General features: G+C 35.8%; 2 protein-coding genes across 2 annotated transcripts in view; one reads left to right on the plus strand and one right to left on the minus strand.

The window, feature by feature from the left end:
* Window positions 1-5,240: 5,240 nt before the first annotated feature.
* LOC129939841 (telomerase-binding protein EST1A) overlaps window positions 5,241-20,667 on the minus strand; it is a 33,227-nt gene continuing 17,800 nt past the window's right edge. Inside the window, exons 14-17 of the mRNA XM_056048007.1 lie at window positions 6,041-6,191; window positions 5,813-5,966; window positions 5,613-5,749; window positions 5,241-5,533 (exon numbers count right to left, since the gene is read on the minus strand). Of these exons, the coding sequence (XP_055903982.1) occupies window positions 5,397-5,533; window positions 5,613-5,749; window positions 5,813-5,966; window positions 6,041-6,191 (579 nt within the window). The 3' untranslated portion in view covers window positions 5,241-5,396. The remainder of the gene's footprint in view (window positions 5,534-5,612; window positions 5,750-5,812; window positions 5,967-6,040; window positions 6,192-20,667) is intronic.
* Window positions 18,385-20,234, plus strand: LOC129939842 (uncharacterized transmembrane protein DDB_G0289901-like). The gene is made up of 2 exons (XM_056048008.1): window positions 18,385-18,541; window positions 18,609-20,234. Exons 1-2 carry the CDS (start codon window positions 18,527-18,529, stop codon window positions 20,106-20,108), a joined length of 1,515 nt encoding a protein of 504 aa, XP_055903983.1. The 5' UTR covers window positions 18,385-18,526; the 3' UTR covers window positions 20,109-20,234.

Below are 20,667 nucleotides of genomic sequence, written 5' to 3' on the forward strand. Positions count from 1 at the left end.
TTGAAGAACGGGCCTAACATATACATAAATATTATGTACAGTATCGGACAAAACATTTGCAACCAGAAATGAAAGTAAGCATTTTCTTAAAAAAAATAAAATTTTATTCAGAATCAAAACAATCGTCATATATTATTAATACTGGGTATTCAAAATTATTAAAAATAAACAACACTCAAAACATAAAATAAACTTTTAGAAACTTAACGTTTAATTGTATTAAGTAACTTCAAATTCACCTGCGACAAAACAATTGCAACTAAAGTGTCATCACTGTTTAATTGAATTATTAACAGTTACATCGTTCTATTTTGTCCAATTATATAATTGCATTGTATTTAGCAATTGTCTGAAGGTCGTGAACTGAAAGCAAAGTTGCTGTTATTTATTAATGTACATAAAGCACATCTCCAGTTACATCGGTTTCAATTTCAATATAAAATTATTAAATAATGGCACCTAATAAATTTGGAGATCTGTTAAGACAGCGAATTGTAGACGATTTTAATTTGGGCATTTCACAAAAAAAAACATTTCAAAAAAATTTAATGTAATTAGATCGTCGGTCTCACGAATAATAAGCCGTTATCTCAAAACAAAAGAAGTGTATGTTGTGCATCGCGGTGGTCGACCACGTAAAACAAGTCTTCGAACGGATGCTATGCTCATAAGAAAAGTCAAAAAAGATCCCTTCATATCTGCCTCAAATTTGGTACAGGAGTTCCAATTAAATGTAAGCACTAGAACGGTATCTCGTCGGTTGGCGGTTGCTGATTTGAGCTGTTATCGGCCTTCTAAGAAACCTTTAATTTCGTTCCGAAACCAGAAAAAAAGAATGTAGTTTGCTAAGGAACATCTTTCTTGGGACAAGCAGAAATGGAGCCGAGTTCTTTTCAGTGACGAATAAAAATTTAATATAATGGGACGTGACGGAATATCTTACGTAAGACCACGTGACCAGAGTCACGTTATTGCATAAAAACTCTCAAGCACGGGGGTGGGAATGTAATGGTGTGGGATTGCTTTTTTGCTGATGGTTTAGGCCCATTGCATCGCATAAATGGAATAATGGACCAATATGTATATAAACAAATTTTAGTGGACGTTATGTTGCCATATGCATATGGAACATGCCATTGCGTTGGGTCTTCCAGCAAGACAACGACCCAAAGCACACGTCGAGACATGTTAAAACCTGGCTTAATGATCATGACATCACTGTTATGAATTGGCCACCACAGTCACCAGACTTAAACGCGATTGAACACCTTTGGGAAATCGTGAAACGGAAAATTAATCGGGAAAATGTTAGAAATGCAGACGATTTTTTCAAAAGAGTACAAACGGCTTGGAATGAAGTTCCACCAAACATCATTAAAAATTTAATTGAATCCATGCCAAGAAGATGCAAGGCAGTTGTCAAAAACAAAGGATTCGCTACAAAATATTGATTATTTTATAATGTTTATATCTTTCCATTTGAAGTTGCAATTGTTTTGTCGCGTGCTAATTTGAAGTTACTTGATAAAATTAAACGTTAAGTTACTGTTTTTTTTTGTGTTATATATTTTAACTTTGAATTCACAGTATTAATAATATATCACGATTGTGTTAATTCTTTAAGAAAATGCTTAGGTACCTTTATTTTTAGTTGCAAATGTTTTGTCCGATACTGTATATGGATATTCTTGATAAAATAATTAAAAACTATAGTATCTGGTACAACAATAATTGGTGAATTGGTAAGTAAGTATTCCTAGGAGTACGGGTTTTACAATTTAATTTTTTGAGTCGTGGAATGCAACTGTGAAGTGAAACCCAAGTGGGTGAGGATTCCGATCTCACTGAATTCTTTATTCAAGGGTATAATTTGGTGCGATTATTCTTTTCTCACCATGGTCTCGCCATATACATTAGGAATGATGTTGCTTATCAGTTTTTGCCACAATATGGTCTCTGCACCAATTCTTTTTTGGTTTAAATTTTCCGTGAACAAGCAAATAATTCATTATTGCTTCTTTTATCGAAGCTCAAATCTAGACAGAGTATCAACTTCTCGTGAATTTGATGCTTTGTCTGATTCCATCCAAGGAATTGTTTCATCCTATCCTCGCACTGAAATCGTTGTTACGTGCGATTTCAATGTACACAATTCTTCATGGCTTCAACATTCGGGCCCGTCAACACCGGAAGAAGTGTGTGCTGAGCTCTTCGCTGAGCCCACTCGAATATCGGACGTGGAAGGTCAAGCAGAAAACACTCTTGACTTGTTTCTTACCTCTGACCCTGGTAAGTACACTATTAGTGTTCTATCTCCTCTAGGCACATATGACCATTGTGTCATATCAGCAAATTTCTCGTGTAAAAACTCTCCAGTTAAAGAAAGAGCTCCTAAGAGAACCGTTTGGCAATACGAGAAAGCCAACTGGGACGGTGTCAATAATTACTTCAGGATCTTTAACTGGTCACTATGATTCCTCGATAGTGACGTTGACTCCAGCGCTGATATGATCACAAGTTTGATTCTCCTGGGAATGAGAACTTTTATCCCGAATAGGGTTAAAAGCATCAGACCTAAGGAAAACGAATGGTTCGATGCGAGCTATAAAGATGTTATTAGGGTTAAGATGGTAAGTTTCCGTTGTTTTAAAGCCAATCCAACTAAGGAAAACCGGCATTAGTTCAAGCAAGCCAGGACGGACCAAATTAATTACGGCAAAAAATACTGCAATGTCCCAAAGGCAGTCAAAATGTTTGGTAATTTGTAAAAAATATGAGGAATTCTTCCTCTTCCTCTGTTCCTACGCTCGTTGTGAATGACACTGCATTTGTTAGCTCTTTAGAAAAAGCAAATCTCTTTGCTAGGCAGTTCGCCGCCAATTCAACGCTGCCAGTGAGTGTTATGACATCGCCTGTACTTGATCGAGTTAATGATTCTATGGGGCAAATCTTTTTTCGCACTGGTACTGTAGCGAGAGTCCTAAAAGATCTTAACATACATAAATCTGCTGGTCCGGATGGTTGGCAAAACCACTGCGTAAGCTTTTTCATCTGTCCTACTCCTCAGGTCTCGTTCCGAGCGGATGGAAAACCGCATTTGTCCAGCCTATTCCCAAAAAAGGCGAATCTTCCTCACCGTCTAATTATCGACCGATTGCACTTACGTCCCTTCTTTCCAAGGTCATGGAAACGCTGATTAATTATCAGCTCAAGAAATATCTTGAAGAACGGAAGCTTCTTAATGACCGACAGTATGGCTTTCGTAGCAATAGGTCCACTGGTGATCTCATGGTTCATCTCACCGAACAGTGGAACAAATCTTTACATAGTTTTGAAGAAAGTAAGATTATTGCACTAGATATTTCAAAAGCGTTTGATAGGGTTTGGCATCAGGCTCTCTTATCGAAAATGCGTGCTTTCGGTGTGCATGAATCCCTACTTCATTGGATTAGTAATTACCTTTCGAATCGTTCAATACAAGTTGTATTAGATGGATTCAAGTCTGAAAACCACAAAATAAATGCTGGTGTGCCCCTGGGTTCTGTTCTATCTCCAACACTCTTTCTCATTTTTATTAATGATCTCCTGTCTGCAACATCTAATCCAATACATTGTTTCGCTGACGATAGTACTCTTAGCTTTTCATATTCGTTTTCAGATTCACACCCATCTTCTTCGAATGTGGAACTGCAACGACAAAATATGATAAGCTCATTAAATTCCGACCTAAACAGCATTGTACAAAAAGAATAAGAAACCGCGTGGAATTTAATGCTGTCTTGTATCATTAAAGCGAAATATACCCCCCTGCCATTATCCATAAATGGCACTTGCAAGAAACTGAACATCTCGATATTCTTGGTATGTGTAACACCAACCAACTTTTGTGGAACGATCACATACGCGATGTCGCCAAAAATGCCGCAAGATGTTTGGGTTTTCTAAGGCGATGCAAGAAGTTTTTCTTCCCCTCTGATCTGGCAGTTATTTGCAAGACTTATATACGTCCAAAGATTGAGTATAACTCCCATATCTGGGCTGGTGCTCCTGCAACTTACTTAATCCTCTTGGATAGTATTAAACGTAGAGCATTTAGATTGATTGGTGATATTACCATCATAAAATCATTTACGTCACTTGAACATCGTCGAAATGTTTCTTGTCTCACCCTCTTTTACCGTTATTTTAATGGTTTATGCTCTAGAGAAATAGCCAGCTGCATTCGTCCCCACAGTTCAACCGTAATACTCGCGCTTCTAGGAATGCTCATCAATATACCCTCGAGCCCATCTTCGGTCGTACTGCCAAGTTCAGAGATTCGTTCTTTAGCCATACTATGCGAATGTGGAATGCCAGCTATTGCAATATTCAGGAATTCAAAACCAATGTGCACCGACATCTCCCTTCAACCCCTCTCTCTGTGTCACATAATAAGGGTAATATATCCCTTTGAGTCTGCGCTTATTATAAAATAAAAATGTCTATTTCACTAGAACATTGTTTGTGAAAATATCGATTAAAAAATAATAATCGTGAAACCATGCAGCGCTGATCAAGGTAAGCAAATATCTCAGTAAGAGAACAATCTTCGATCATTTTTAGGACTTTCTTTTAATTTCTATCCAATAGACTCAAATACGTTAATGATAATACGCAAATATGAGAATTATAATTGTATTTGGACGAATAAAAGCTTTGGAAATTATTTTGCTGCTTCTATAATTAAGCTAATAGTTTACCTTTTCTCGTTATTTCTATATTAAAATAAAAGTATTATTTACAAATCTTACGAAGTAAAAACAGTCCATTTTTCCAAATTGAATATACTACTATTTCATTGCTCGCAGTTATGTCGTCATTCATTGTTTTATATTCTTTTAAACGGGTACAAAAAAAATACGAAGTAAAATAGGGCGAAGAGTTCCTAATATGTAAGTTAAGTTGAAGCTCATCTAGCATTATAAACTAATAACATAAACAAAAAAATATTTAATCGATAGATAGCGGGCCATAAAACTTACCCCAAGTTTTTATTTCATATTTTTTAGTTGTAAGTGTAAATAAATATACATTCTTTGTCTTATTTTTATAAACTTGATTTCAATATATTTACTTTCTTTGCACATAAAACGATGATTAAAAAAAAATATTTAGTCAAAATTTAAATTTTCAGATTTAAAAAAAATAAAAACTGAGCAAAAAAATGGGATTAGGTACTAAAAGTATCTAAATACAAAAAGTTCTATTTTTAATTTCAAATTAACAGACATATATTAGTACTTCATATAGAAAAAAAAAAAAAACAAAACATACCTAATAAAAAGTTAGGTAATTACAATTATATAATAAATTGAAGACATTTGAGAGTTTTTTAAACAAAAAAGCTAAAAATATTGTTAATCAATGCTATCATTAGCCCATTGAAGGAATTCCTTTAATTCGCTTACTGCTAGCTTTCTAGCAAGTGCTTTAACTCGTAAATTACGATCTGTTGTAATGAGGACTAACTCTGTCTGGATAAATGTTTTTCCATCTAAAAATAGAAACAAAATGATTGTTAAAGAAACACAAATACATAATTTAAATTTGTAAAACACAAAAACAAAACACACCTTTGTTGGCCTCTTTACTCATCGATTTTGTAAGAGCAAGTGCAGTGGCAAGGATTTTGTCATCGTTTGATGCTTGCTGCTCCTCGACAAGTGCAAATAGTGATGCATTTATAATAGAACCTTTGGTTGTAGCACATCTAGATGAGAAAAGTATAAATGATAGAATTATGCATGCAAGGTATGATAATGTGGAAACCTACTTGACGTTATTATTGGCAGACTTTATGAACTCTAGGGACTTTTTTGCTCGAGTTGAGACATCATCGAAATGATGGATACGATTCTTCTTAACTTGAGAATTTTCGTGAGTTTCGATTTTCACACCCTTCGAAAGGCCATCAAGTTCTTTAACAACTAAAATGAAATGAAACAAATTTAAATTATTAATATACGGGAAGGGAATATTTCTTTTCTCCCCAGAAATTTACCTGTTAATGGAACTACCAAAATGTACTTTTTGAAATTCTTGATTAAAGCTTCAAAGTCATCGAGGTAATCAATGAAACAATTTGTATCGGGAAGCAAGTATTTAGGTCGAACTTCAATATACAGCTTTGTATCGACGAATTTCAAAATTTCCTGCAAGAAATAAAAACAGAAACATAGTTAATTATGTGCACAAATGTTAATCAATCATTAAGTTTCCTTCATATACAAAATACAGACAAAGGCCACACAGATCAACCTAGACCTAATATATATTGAGGAAAACAATAGTTATCAAGATAAATTGATGATTCTTATTGTAATTAAATTTTGTTTACATTTACTGAAAATAAAACATTTATCTTTCACTCGTTATGAAATCAATATAGAAAAATAATGGATACACTGAATTGATGAAATCTCTTGTAACTTGAGTGAATTTGCAAACCTTTTGAAATCAATAAAAGTATGGAAGATTAAAATAAATTTATTGTGCGTTATTTGGTAATGAAATTTTATTAACAATTATTAATTCAGATTAACAATTTATATGTACATACACAAATTAATAGTCCAAAGAAAATAGAACATAGCAAGAAGGACGTCTATCGAAAATCATTTTACATATATTCATTGATTAATAGGTACGGTTAAGGTGGCTGTCCGTGATGGAATATGTCGCACGTAGGCCAGTTTAATGGCTTAATGTTGTACCACATGATTCTTGAGGCTTTTTTCTAAGTTCAATGGAACCACTTTGAGTCCCCTCCGAAATGTGAGAGGCTGATTATGCTGATATGATTTAGATCGTTAAAGAAGAATTCTTCTAGGTAATTCTTGCGTTTTTGAGCTAGAGGAAATGTACAGAGGAAGTGAAGAACTATTTTATCCTCTCCGTCATGCATACAGCTTTTGCAAGTCTTTTGAGATAACGCCTAGAGCGCGACGTGCTTTTTTATTAGACAGTGATCGGTTATGACACCGATTAACGAGTTTATATGCGATCTGCTTAGAGATAGCAAGCACCTTGAGCGATTAAAAGTTAGTGTAGGCCAGATGTTTTTTGTGACCTGACATGTGGTGATGTTATTTCACCTAATTACAACTATGAAGAAGGTAATCCATAGCGTCTTTCATCTTGGTTAGAATGGCTTGTACGGTACCATTTATGGCGAGTTCATTTGCCTTGCAATTTCCTGGAATGTCTCTATGGCCCGGCACCCTACAAAGGTGAATAAACTGTTATGCCATCTTCATTAGACATGATCGACGATTGTAGACTGTTATGGAGTTTGTAGAGACAGAGTCCAGGGATTTGACTTAACTCAGATAGAAAATACGGATATCAGAATTTGATATCCAGTTTTTTTAAGCCAGGGCAAGACTCTTTGTTTTTGATCCGTCTGTATAAAAGTGGATTGACTCGTCTTTCAGGATTGCAGTATAGCAGAAATATCTGGAAGGTTTCTGTCGATATGCAGTTGGGGGATGGTGTAGTTTATGTGCTTTGGAATTGATTCTAAATATCGGGTTTTTCAATTAGAGCGCTACAAAAGCTTTTTTTTAAATCAAACAAAAACTGTGTTCGATATCAAAGCAATTCCTAATTCCTGTGGAAGTACGTTCGATGCCATTATGTATGGAACTCGATTGCTTTTTGCATGACCACAACGGCACGCTTGCAGAAGTCTAGACGCTGAACCCAATCTTTGACGGTTTTCAAGCATAAATCGGCCGATAAATAAATAAATAAACATGGCGCAACAGTCCATGAAGAACCAGGGCCTAGTGACATGCAACTCTCAACCATTTCTGTGTGCGAGTAATGTTGTCAGAGATGGAAGGGACCTACAGTTTATATACCGAATCCGAACGGCTATTTTTGAGAAAGCACTTTTCATGACAAGAAAAAATTAGGTGGCACAGGCTGGGATTAAACCCAAGACACTTGCGTGACAGCCCAATGCACTAACCATCACGATATGGGTATACTATTATAAATATAAATCGGCCGATACTGCTGAAATTTCACGTTCGATATTCGTACGAACTTTATCAATCGTTTGCTGGCTTGTTGGCATAGACCATAGACTTGACGTAGCCCCACAGGAAACAGTCTAACGGCGTCAAATCGCACTACCGCCTCGGCCAAGCGGCTGGATCATTTCGTGACATATCACGTTCTACAAACTTGGTTTCAAATAAATTGATTGTGACATTCGCTGTTTGGCTTTTCATCATTTTGGAACTACATGTCCTCTTAGTCCATATCATCCAATTGGGGCCAAAAATATTTGGTTATCATTGAACGGTAGCGATTCCCATTCACAGTAACGTGCCGGTCTTGATCATCACGGAAGAAATACGGCCCAATGACGCCTCCGGCTCGTAAACCACACCAAACCGTATTTTTTTCGGGATGAAATGACGACTTATGGAGTACGTGTAGATTTTTGATCGACCAATACCCATATTTTGTTTATTGACGAAGCCATTCACCCAGAAATGAGCCTCATCCTAATCTTTTCAAGTTGTTGCTTAGCCCAATTCACGAACATACGACGCTTCTGGTGGTCAACCGGCTTCAGTTCTTGCGTCAATTTAATCTTTTTAGGATGTAAGTTAGGATCTTTCACAAAATTCACTTGAGAACGAAATGTTAGAGGCACATTTGGGTTTTCTGCAATTGAAGCCTCAGCGGCAGCAATATTCTCGACACTACGGGCACTTCTTTGTCTCACTGGCTCTTGAACATTTTGTACTGTGTCTGTGGGTTCAAATGTTTCCACTCAATTGTTGATCTTCTTGGACGATTACGACGACCATAAATTGGATGTAGTGCTCTTAACGTTGAGGCCACTGACTCCGAATTTTGGTAGTAATTTCGACTCGTTGTTGGCTCGTATATCTTTCCATCATGAAATGGCGAACCTTACTGAAGAGTAATGTCAAAATAGCGGCAAGATGGCCCCGTTTGCTGTTCCTGTCTCTCTTCTTTTGTAGCGTCCTTGTTGAAAAACCCTGCACTTGAGAATCACAGAGTGGCCAGTGTTGCTGCGATGAAGCTTTGAGGCGAATAAGCACAGCTTGCAGCTATTTGATTGTGCAGCAAATGATGTTACATAATATGTACAGCAACTTTAGCTACCAAACATCTTTTCTTGATATGGGGACACAAAACTAAGTTACATGTAATTAAAAACCAGAGCAAATATCTGATCGTCCGTTGATAGACATATACGAAATTCAGTGAATCATATACTGTTCAAAAAAAAAAAAAAACCACGACACACAGTGGGATGACCCAAGGCAATAAATAAAACTGAATATTTTTGTGCTACTTTTGAGTGGTTGTTAAGGGTCCGTCAAACAACTTTTTTTTTGAAAATGCTATAAAAACATCGAGTGTAGTTTCGACTGTTGTTCAACATCCTGTTGAAACCAAATGTTGCCAATATTCTCCTATTCGTTCAACATGGCCCGATAACGATCACCATTGACTGTAACGGCCACCCTTGCTCGTTTCGGGTTTATCGGCTTTTCAAACGAGCGGGTTTTTTGTGCCCCAATTGCTTGTTTACATACCTGTCAAGATCAAAATGAGATTTATTTGAAAAGATAATTTGTTTGGCAAAATCAGCATCTTATCTAAGCGTTGTTCCCAGCGTTGTTTAGTAGCATATACACAACCATATTCTTTTGTGGAAGGATAAAACTAATTAAATACTATGTTAATTTAGTGTTGAAGTAGAGTTTTCTAAAATACCCAAAAATGCACCTTCAAAAAGTTTTGAAGAATGTAGCGAACGCATCAAAAAACGACGTGTTCAATAACTAACATCGCAACACAGAACAGAGGAGCTAAACTATGCTGCCAAGATCTCGAGCCAATTCTCGTATTCATAGATCGGAAAAAACTTTAACCCTACAGCAAAGCCTAGCTTTGTACATTGACTTGGATTTGTGTACACTCTTCTGCGTTCAGTAATCAACGGCATCCACAAAGATTATTTACCAAGTTATAACAAAATAAATAAACATTCGCAAATGAACTTACCTTCTGCCAAAAATCGAACACCAAACCCTAAAAATTATAGATTTGGCCTCTCAGCCTTACATTCCTGGATCAGTTGATTCGAATGTTTACTGCACATATCCTATAGACTGCCTTTTAAAACATGGCAAATACACGGCAAAGACAATAAATCGTGCTTTTTCGCAAATCCCGAACTGAGTTCCGAGATAACAGAGATAGACAAGTAGATCATACCGATTTTCGGTATTATATTATATTATATGAGGACCATTGTAATTGGTCGTGAAATTAATTTGGAAAGATTCGTTAAGCTCTTGGGAGATACGAAAACCATGTACCTTTTAAAAAACAGCTGGTTTTATATGCCTAGAAGCGTCCATAAGCTTCTGTGTACTTTCGGAAGAAGCATTAGATGCTACACACATAGAAATCCGGAAGGCCAGGGTGGATAGTCGATAGTCGAAAGTTCTCTAGAACAAGTGCGATGACTGATTTAATAAATAATTTATTAATTTATTCAGACCCACTTATTTCAAATTTACTATAATGTGTGGGCATCAGAGAGCGATAGCGATAAATTCACTAATTATTTCTTTATTATTATTTATGTTTTATACATAGTAATCACATCATATTTGATTTTTTTTTCAATAACAAAATCGGTAGCTGAATTTAAAAATATAACTTGAAAAATAAGAACAATATTATGAAAATAAAGCTTGAATTTTGAAAACACATACATAATTCTAAAAACACATACAAAAACCAGTGATAAGTGCCCCGCAGAGATTAATTCAAAACTGTTTTTATCGAATTAATCTGTGCGCGGGACATATCACTGATTTTTTAGTCCATAACGTAGATATTCAATGCACTAGTTGATTACATGCATAATAACTAAATTCGAACCATTTTCAATAAAGATATTAATTTTGCCGTTTTGCTTATACATTCGTCCCACTGTGCGGCATGGCGCTTAGTGCCAAATATTTGCTGTCACAATGATTAATTCTCACAGTTGGAGACAAGTGACTCTTTTAATTGTATTTCAATGTCAAAAGGGCACAAATGATGGCCTCAAACTCAACATAACCTCTGGCATCACCAAAGTTTAGACTGATAAGAAAGCTAGAGCAATCGAATACTAATCAAGTTCAAATTAAAAATAAAAATTAACATTTACATAATTATGTGGTACGAAAAATCTCTATAGGCACAGGCATAAACTACACAACCAATGTAACGTTGCCAGCAAATGATTAGAATGTAAACCTATAAATTATGCATTATTTTAGTTAAGTTTATAGATGAGGCTTGTTACATAGAATATGATAACGTATCTTAATTAAATCAACTTTTACTTTCAAGATCACTTTTTTGCCGATTGTTTTTTTTTCTCTCTTCTTTCTTATAAATAAATTAACTTAACAATAAATAAACTTCAAACTTAAACGTTTTGTTTTGAATTCAAATTAGTCATTTGATTATGAGCTTGCTCAACACCTACGTTCACATAAATAAATACAAATCTATCTTAATAAATCTAGCAGTTGCATAATTAATGTTGTATTGAAACTTAATTTTAATTTAAGGAGAAATTTGATTTGTTTGAAAAACAATAAATCAAGAATATTAAGACAAAGGTTAATGCAAATAGTTTTAGCTTTCTTCTTCTTTTTTTGTTTTGTTTATTGATGGGGAAGGCGGCTACGCACGGCAAGGCAAGGAATCCGATGAAGGCAAATGAAATATTTCATTTAAAATTTGAACACACGACTTGAACTTGCTCTTGTGTGGTTCAAGGTAATAATGGGGCTACACATGTTAAACATAAAGACATAACCATTTATTAATATAAAATTGAATTGTTATGGGAGTTTAAAATAAATTCAAAACAACTAAAAATATTAATTTTGCATTTATGAATTTTTGTTTGAGAATAAAAAGACATTTATTTTTGAATGAGAAGTTTCAACAGAATTGGTGTCCCCTTTATGCCAGAAGCAATAATGCAAATGTTTCAATATCGTTTTTGATTTTTTTAAAGAAAACCAGAATGACGTCTTGACACAACCAAAGAGAATTATGTACTTTGACATTAATACTAAAACATTATTGATTCTGTTGCAACCACTTTTGTTTTTAAGGTAGGTACCAAGTTTAATGAAAGTTTTTCTTCGCAAGAAAATGGAAGCCGCCTGTTATACAGGGGCAGTAGAGAAGAACGAACGGAACATGAATAGTGTGTTATTTTAATGTTACATTAATGTTATAATGCAGTAAATTAGATCTTTCACATTTTAATAAAAATAAGGTTTTTGGTATGAGTTTTGAAAACCTGAACAAACTTCAAACTTTTATTGGGCCGAGTTCAGATGTGAAGTAAATTAAGATTCACTATTATTTTTTAACATAAATGTTTAAAATGGAGCCTTGTTATGCTGCGTACAAAAAAAAAAAAACAGAGTTATAAGCTTTCCTGCTTTTCGGAAAATGTACATATTCGACATTTATGCTAAGTCTGATCTTTTTCATACACTGACTAGGTCTCAATGGCGGATAAAGAGGGGGTTGTAGGGGTCATGAATCCCCCCTGGGAGATAATTTGTTTGTTTTTTTTTTAGGAATTTCCTTCGATTCTTCAATTCAAAACTAATCGTATTGATTCAATGGATATGACCCCTATTATATTTTGAATTATTTATTTTGTGTATATGAAAAGTACCACTTTTAACTGAGGGCTAGACCAAGAACATAATATGAACCTGACAAAAAATTAGCAAAAATTCATCAAATTTTGACCAATGGAGGATCCAGGGGGGGGGGTCATATGAGCCATAAAGCTTATGCAGTAAGTTGTGTAGGTAAAGATTTGTTAGCAATTTAACGACATTCACCGATAAGTGACATTAAAGTGATTTTTACTTGCGACACAAAGGAACTATGTTTGTATACGGCAAGTAATGCATCCGTAAAAAATTTCGAATTAAACATGACATTACGTTGTTAGAAAAGTTAAAAAAAAAGTGGTTCTCCCATTCCATCCGTCTGTCTGTCTGTCCTGGCCACTAAAGCATTAACCACTGTGCCGATTAGCTTAAAGCGTTTTTTTTTTCATATTTTAATACTAAAAATAATAAATTCGAAAATTCTATTTTTTTTCAGAAGTGAACCGATAGATTTTTTTTAAACTTTCTCTAATTTTTTTCATAATTCGTCGCTGTACAGCCGGTACAGCTCGTCGTTCCATCTTTTCCTCTACTCACCTTCTATGCATACGGGACCGTAAATCTCGCGAAGAACATTTATCTCGGAACAACCCAAAGTGCTTTTGTCATAGTCCATGCTTCTGCACCGTATAGCAGGACGGGGATGGTGAGGGTCTTATTTGGCGACACTTTGGCCGTTTGAGAAAGGGCTATAGGTACTGCTCAATTGCTTTCTTAGCCCAAAGAAACAGCGGTTACCAAAATAATTCTTCGTTTGATCTCAGTACTGGTGTTTTTATCTGTGTTTATAGCGCAGCAGTAGGCAAAGTCCCTAACTACCGCAAAGTTACGTCTGTCGATTTAACCGAGGCGTTTTAGGTCCTTTCTAAATGACAGCATGTACTTTGTTTTGTCTCATAAGGTCATAAGGCGCCAGTTATAACTATCATTGAAATCGATCCGAAAATTTTGTTGAATTGATATTTGACGGTGTTTCCCTTTGATTAGAAATGAACATTTTAAACTGATCGATCGAAAATTACACAAAGAATTTTTTCGAGAAAAAAAGGGTTACTACGCATTTATTTTTCTATAAAAAACTATCTCTCTGTTTAAAAACTCACAAAAGCCGCATTGACATCACACTAAGTTTTTACGAATAAGACAATTTCATCAGCATATATCAGTAATTGGATAGACTTTTGAAAGATAGTGGCTCTGGTGTTGACACACAAGGATAATGTTAAGGAAATCGCATGACAGCGCATCAATTTATTCTAAAGCTTTTTTTGACAAAAAAAGGTTCTATTAAGTTGTACAAACGGACGAGTTTGACAGGTGTGCCAAAACTAGACAAGGCTCTATTCAGTTCGACCTTTTAGATTCTTTTATATGCGGCCTTGAAATCGTTGAAGAAATGGTGGGTGTCGATTTGATTTTCCAGGGCCTAATGTAATGTGAATATTTGATGGACTGTGGACTTTCCTGGTCTAAAACCACACTTTTAAGGCCCTATCAGGTTTCCGACAATAGGCCTTAGACGTTTACATATTACGGTAGAGAAGATTATTTAAGCGATGTTAACTATAATTGGTTCAGTTTAGAAGATTTCCTTTCTCAGTTCCGGCTTCCATCGCAATGCTCAAAAACGCGCCAATAATATCACGTTTTTAATTATATCAATACTACAATACAATGCGACTTCGTCCGCATTAGATAGTTTTTTTGGATGAAAAAACCTTAGCTGTACTTTTTTGTACGTAAATATGTTTGGATTGTGCCGTGATGGGATAAGGCCATACTAAGTGTGATTTTCATAGGTTAGTTTAGGTTAGGTTAATACATTTTAGGTCACGTGATTACGCTACATATAATTGTCCATGGGAAAAACGTTTTTTTTTTCCAAATTTACAACTGCAACTTTCAGAGTTTGCCCCTGAGCTTTATTTATTGTTATTGCAAATGATGCTTTCAGAGGAAACTACACTCTTTAAAACTGAAACGGCAAATCGGTGAGTAATCTGTAGCTGTGTACCATTACTTAACTTTCGTGCGTCATTATTTCTCATTAACACCAACCTTCAATCTCATGAGAATTCACCCCTGATAATTCCAAAGAATTAACAAACTCTATGAGGTATTCAGTAAAGGAACAATTAAATTTTCACGACAAATAAAATAATTGCAGAATTTCTCTTTCTTTTCGGGTAGACCCCTCAGTGATGTTGTTTTCCAGTAATACCAATTTTATCTAAATATTATTCAAATCTTTGTTAATTTAGGAGTGAAAGCTATCAGTTTCCCCGGAAAGAAATCTTTCCTACGGAAATGCGTTGTTTTCCCCAGGTCAAAAGTGACTTATATCCTTTCTTAAGTCTCAAACTATCTCCTTACCAAATTTCATTTAAATCTGTTCAGCAGTTTAGGCGTAAAAGCGATCTGTCCATATGAATTTTTAAATGGGAATGCGTCATTTTACCGGGGTAAAAAGTAGCCTATGTCGGGTATCAAAATATCTCCATACCAAATTTCATGCAAATTGGTTCAGTAATTCAGGCGTGATTGAGTAACAAATCAATAACCGTGTAGAATTTAATGCTTCGAAACCTCAATGCTGTCTTCTGTCGTCAAAGCGTAACGCAACCCCGATGCCACTATCTATTAGTGGCACTTGCATCCAGGAAACCAATCAACTATCAGTACTCGGTATGTGTATTACAGATCACTTCTTATGGAATGATCACATATTCGATATCGCCAAAAATGCTGCCAGGTGCTTAGGATTTCTCCGACGATGCAAAAAAATGTTCACCCCTTCTGATCTGGCTATAATCTACAAAGCTTTTATCCGTCCAAAGCTTGAATATTATTCGCAGGCAGGTGCCCCCAAAAAAAATTTAAATCTCTTGGATAGAATTCAAAAAAGGGCTTTAAAAATGATAGGCGAGAGAAGTATAATCGAAACATTTACATTGCTAGAACACCGTCACAATTTTTCATGCCTTTCGTTGTTTTATAGACATTTTTACAAACAATGTTCTGTCGAATTAGCCAGTTGCATTCCACCTCTTAAACAATTCAAATACTCGCACTTCTAGGAATGCTCATCAGTTAACCCTTGACCTCAATTTCGGGCGTACTGTCAAGTATAGAGATTCTTTCTTAAATCGCACATCAAGAATGTGGAATACTTTGGCCAACTCTGTTTTTCCCTCCTATTTTGATGTTCAGAACTTTAAGACCAATGTGCACCGGTATCTTCTTTTAAATATTTCCCTATTTTCCTAGCGCTCGCACTGTGTTTAAATATAAACATATAAAGGGTACTAATAACCCCTTGAGTGCTTGTGAATTTAAAAAAAAAACAGACAGACAGAGTTACTTTCGCATTGATAATATTAGTATAGTTTATTAGCGTATTCGAGTAATTGGACGAATTTTAAAACTGTGTAAAAAACTCTTTGCTTTTGTTTTCATTGCCTTCAATAATTGCATTGCATCAACTGATTGACGCATTCGTTTGGAAAGATTAAAAAATGTTAAAAACAAAGATTTTAAAAAATTCAGAAAATCCAATTCTGAAATTTACAGAAAGCTTTTCTGCCAAATTTCAAAGGAAATATGATTTTATTAATAAATACTTGCACCAATAACAAAATGTAATGAATATGCAAACCAACATTTCTAATGATACAAAAGCTTTTTGGAATTTTTTAAATAATAAAAAACGATCTGTTGCTACCCAAGAAAATATGGAGTTTAATGGTCAAACATCAAACGATTTACAAAGTTCGTGTAAACTTTTTTTCTCAATTTTTTAAGTCGGTTTATGTTGACCATTCTTTATTTAATATTTATCAAACAGAAGGCTATTCTAGAAAGCTATTCTTTTTGAATCCGATATTCTATCGGATCTCAAAATTAAAACCCACTTTGGTCCTGATGGAATTCCATCTTTTGTTTTAAAGCAATGTCAATTTTCGTTAGCTTTACCGATTCTGATGATTTTTAATAAATCCCTTTCTATTGGACTATTTCTGAATCAATGGAAATTTTCATATGTAAGTCCTTCTTACAGATCAGGCGCAAAAAAATTTAATAGTAAATTATCGTGCAATTTCTAAAATCTCTGCAATCCATAAATTATTTAAACTGAAAGTAAAGGATAATTTTTCTTTCAATATAAAAGAACATATTTGTGTTGAGCAGCATGGATTTATGCCAGCTAAATCAACTTCAACAAATCTCATGCCGATTCTTTTGAATCTGCCTATCAGGTTGAAACTATCTATACTGATTTTGACTCAATTTGTCAGAAAATTCTTACAGCTAAGCTAAAAGTTTTCGGTATTCATGGGTTGCTTTTGAAATTGATATCAAGCTAAATTATTGACAGAACACAATGTGTGAAATTGGGAAATTTTGTGTCACGTATTAATAAAGTTTCATCTCGAGTTCCTCAAGGAAGTCACTTTGGACCACTCCTTTTTAATATTTTCGTTAATGAAATCCCATTTTTTTTTGAATATACTGATTTATATATGTATATGTGTATATTGTATATACATATATTAAGTTATATTACTCATTGAATTGTTAGTATTCTGTAAGATATAAGATCCGTAAATGAATAAATAAATTAAATCAAACTATACTATTCGTGTGTACGAGTAATATTGTAAGGGATAGATCCGAACAGGTAATTTGAGAAAGAACTTTTCATGACAAGCATTACTCTTGGAAGATTTTTCAATTACTCGCAAAAGGCAGTACCCGTGAAAGATGGCCCAGGCAGCGATTGAACCCGAGACTTCTGGCATGACAGCCCAACGCACTTACCATCACGCCCCGGGTACTACTAAATTTCATTACGGTTACCATAAATTTCGTTTTCACCTTTTCACAGATCTCTTTTCGTAAAAAGCCTCAAATTTAACTCAATTCAAATTTAATTCAACATAACAAACTACACAATGCAGACCAATTTCACCAATAAAATAAACATTAATAAACATTCTGATATGTCGCGAAACACAAAGAAAAGAAGAAACCGTTAAATTGTTTATTTATTTAATTTTGCAACTTAAACAAAAGCCTAGCAATCTATAACTAACGCCAGATTTCCCAAGACAACCTACTAATTAATTATCAAAATTGTTTAAATCAATCAAGCTTGCTGCTGCTGCTTAACTAATTAACAAAATTCAATTAAAAATGCGCTTCCACTCTGATCTATGTAAAAATGTTTATCCTCTTATTTATGGAGATTCCAAAGCCCCGGATAGTAAAACTAGTTTTTACACCGCTTTTAATATATGCGTGTAAAGTAGACCATGTGACTCTATAATGAAATACCTAAGCTCCACCGTGACACTGAATTCACTGATCACCCACAAATTGAATAAATTTATCATCGAACAATAAAACGAAGATAGTTTATTTGGAGAGATGGTCTTTCGATGCTTTCGATGGTTAAGATGGGCTGGTATCGTGCTTTTTGTGGTTTTTGTGTAAGATGGAAATGACCTCAGAGTTTGAGCATAATTTCTGCATACACCTATAACTTACAACTATCAAGTCTTGTTAATTGTTTCATAAGTTGTCTCTTAATGTAAACTAATGGGGGGTCTGTTGGTGGTGTTATGCATACGTTGGGTATGGTATTATAGGACGAGTATAAAAATGTAAGTTGATGAGTTCGAGAGTATCATTCTCTGTTTGAAGCTTCCACAATAAACATCAAAATGCGTGCTTTTTTGGTAAGTCACACAGCATCCTGCTTGATAAGCCAAGTTTAATAAAACTAATTTTGTTTTGCTATTTTAGACTCTTTGTCTTATCTCCATTGCGGCTTCGGAAAAACTGGGATATAGTTACAGTCCCAGTGGTGTACTTGGAGGAGGAGGTGCTATTGGAGGCGTATATAGCAGCGGCAGTGGATATGGAGGTTCAGTTAGCAGTGGAAGTCTGAACTCTGGTGCAGGTCCCATTTCTTACGGAAATGGTGGTGGAGTAGTTAGTGCAGGACTTAGCTCTGGTGGTGCAATTGGTTCCGCTTCATATGGCAATGGTGGTGCAGTGAGCAGTGGAGGCCATAGCATCGGGTCTGGCTCTTACAGCAACGGTGGTGCAATTATCAGTGGTGGACTTAGTTCTGCTGGAGGTATCGGTTCCGGCTCCGGCTCCTACAGCAATGGAGGACTCAGCTCTGCCGGTGGTATCAGTTCTGGTTCCTACAGCAATGGAGGACTCAGCTCTGCCGGTGGTATCAGTTCTGGTTCCTACAACAATGGAGGAATTAGCACAGCTGGTGGTATCGGTTCTGGCTCGTACAGCAATGGAGGACTAAGCTCTGCAGGTGGTATCGGTTCTGGTTCCTACAGCAATGGTGGACTCAGCTCTGCTGGTAGTGTCGGTTCTGGTTCTTACAGCAATGGTGGAGTCAGTTCTGCAGGTGGTATCGGTTCTGGTTCCTACAGCAATGGTGGACTCAGCTCTGCTGGTAGTGTCGGTTCTGGTTCTTACAGCAATGGTGGAGTCAGCTCTGCTGGTAGTGTCGGTTCTGGTTCTTACAGCAATGGAGGCAGTTATTATGCTCCATCTCAAGTTGTTACCGAACTTAACAAAGAATACTATTTCCACACTGCTCCCGAAGAACCCCTAGACATCGGCCAGAACAGCCAGAATGCACAGTCAATTTTGAAGAAGAATCTACGTGTTGTCTTTATTAAGGCCCCAGAAAACAATGGATTAGCCAATGCAGCTTTGCAGGTTGCCAAACAAGCCACAGAAGACCAAACCGCTATTTATGTTTTGACCAAACAAGCTGATGTGTCTGATATCACTCAACAATTGCAACACATCTCTGAAGTCCATTCGAAGAAACCTGAGGTCCACTTCGTCAAGTACAGGACACAAGAAGATGCTCTCAATGCTCAACGTACAATTCAAGCTCAATACGATGCTCTTGGCGGTAGTTCAAAGACCTCCAACGAAGGTGTGGCTCCAGTCTTGAATTATGCTTCAAGTGCTCCAGTTTCAAACTACCAAAGCTCTTCAAACCAACCTTCTGGAAGCTATTCAGCTCCTTCCCAAGCATCTGGTAGCTATTCATCCGGAGGAAGTGTGTCAGCTTCTGCGCCATCAAGCTCATTCTCAGCCCCATCAAGCTCATTCTCAGCAACATCAAGCGGAACCGGATCCTTTGCAGCTCCATCAAGCACTGCATCGTTTTCAGCACCATCAGGTACTGGATCTTATTCAGCAGCACCATCAAATTCATACCTAGCACCAAAGAGTTCTTACTTGCCTCCAGTGGCACTTTAAGAGAGTGTGATTGATTTATTTTTTCTTTTGTTATATTATTTAATTCGAAACAAATTTTTAGTTAATTAGTTTTAAGAATGAAGTATTTTTCTACAGTATAAAATATAATTATACCATTTTCATTAATTTTCTGCTGTTGATATTTGAAGTTTTCGCATTTCATAAGGTTTAATTTCTTTGGAAGCTAAACAATTATTCCCTTCAATCTTTCGGTGAAACGTTTTAAGGCCCCTGCTGATTCTATAAACGCTTGCAGCAATTCGCTCGATGAACTTGGCACTGCATGCATAGTTCTGCGGGAATTCCGTCTAACCTTTCCTCTTTGTTGTTTTATTGCTTTGGTTGCGGTACATATCTCTTCTTCACTGGGGAGTGTGGTGAGTATTCGGGAATTTCTTGCATCGGACAACGCAGAAGATGTAAGTTGCAAGTTTCTGTAAATACATGGTTTTAACACCAATGCAAATTGTTGCTTCCCTTAGGTCAAAACAGAATTCTGAGCATCCAGCTAGCTCTTTGGTTATCCTAAAGAGAATTCCGCAGTCGCACCTATTTGCGG

Source organism: Eupeodes corollae, chromosome 1, assembly GCF_945859685.1.
Source record: "Eupeodes corollae chromosome 1, idEupCoro1.1, whole genome shotgun sequence".
Lineage (NCBI taxonomy): Eukaryota > Metazoa > Arthropoda > Insecta > Diptera > Syrphidae > Eupeodes > Eupeodes corollae.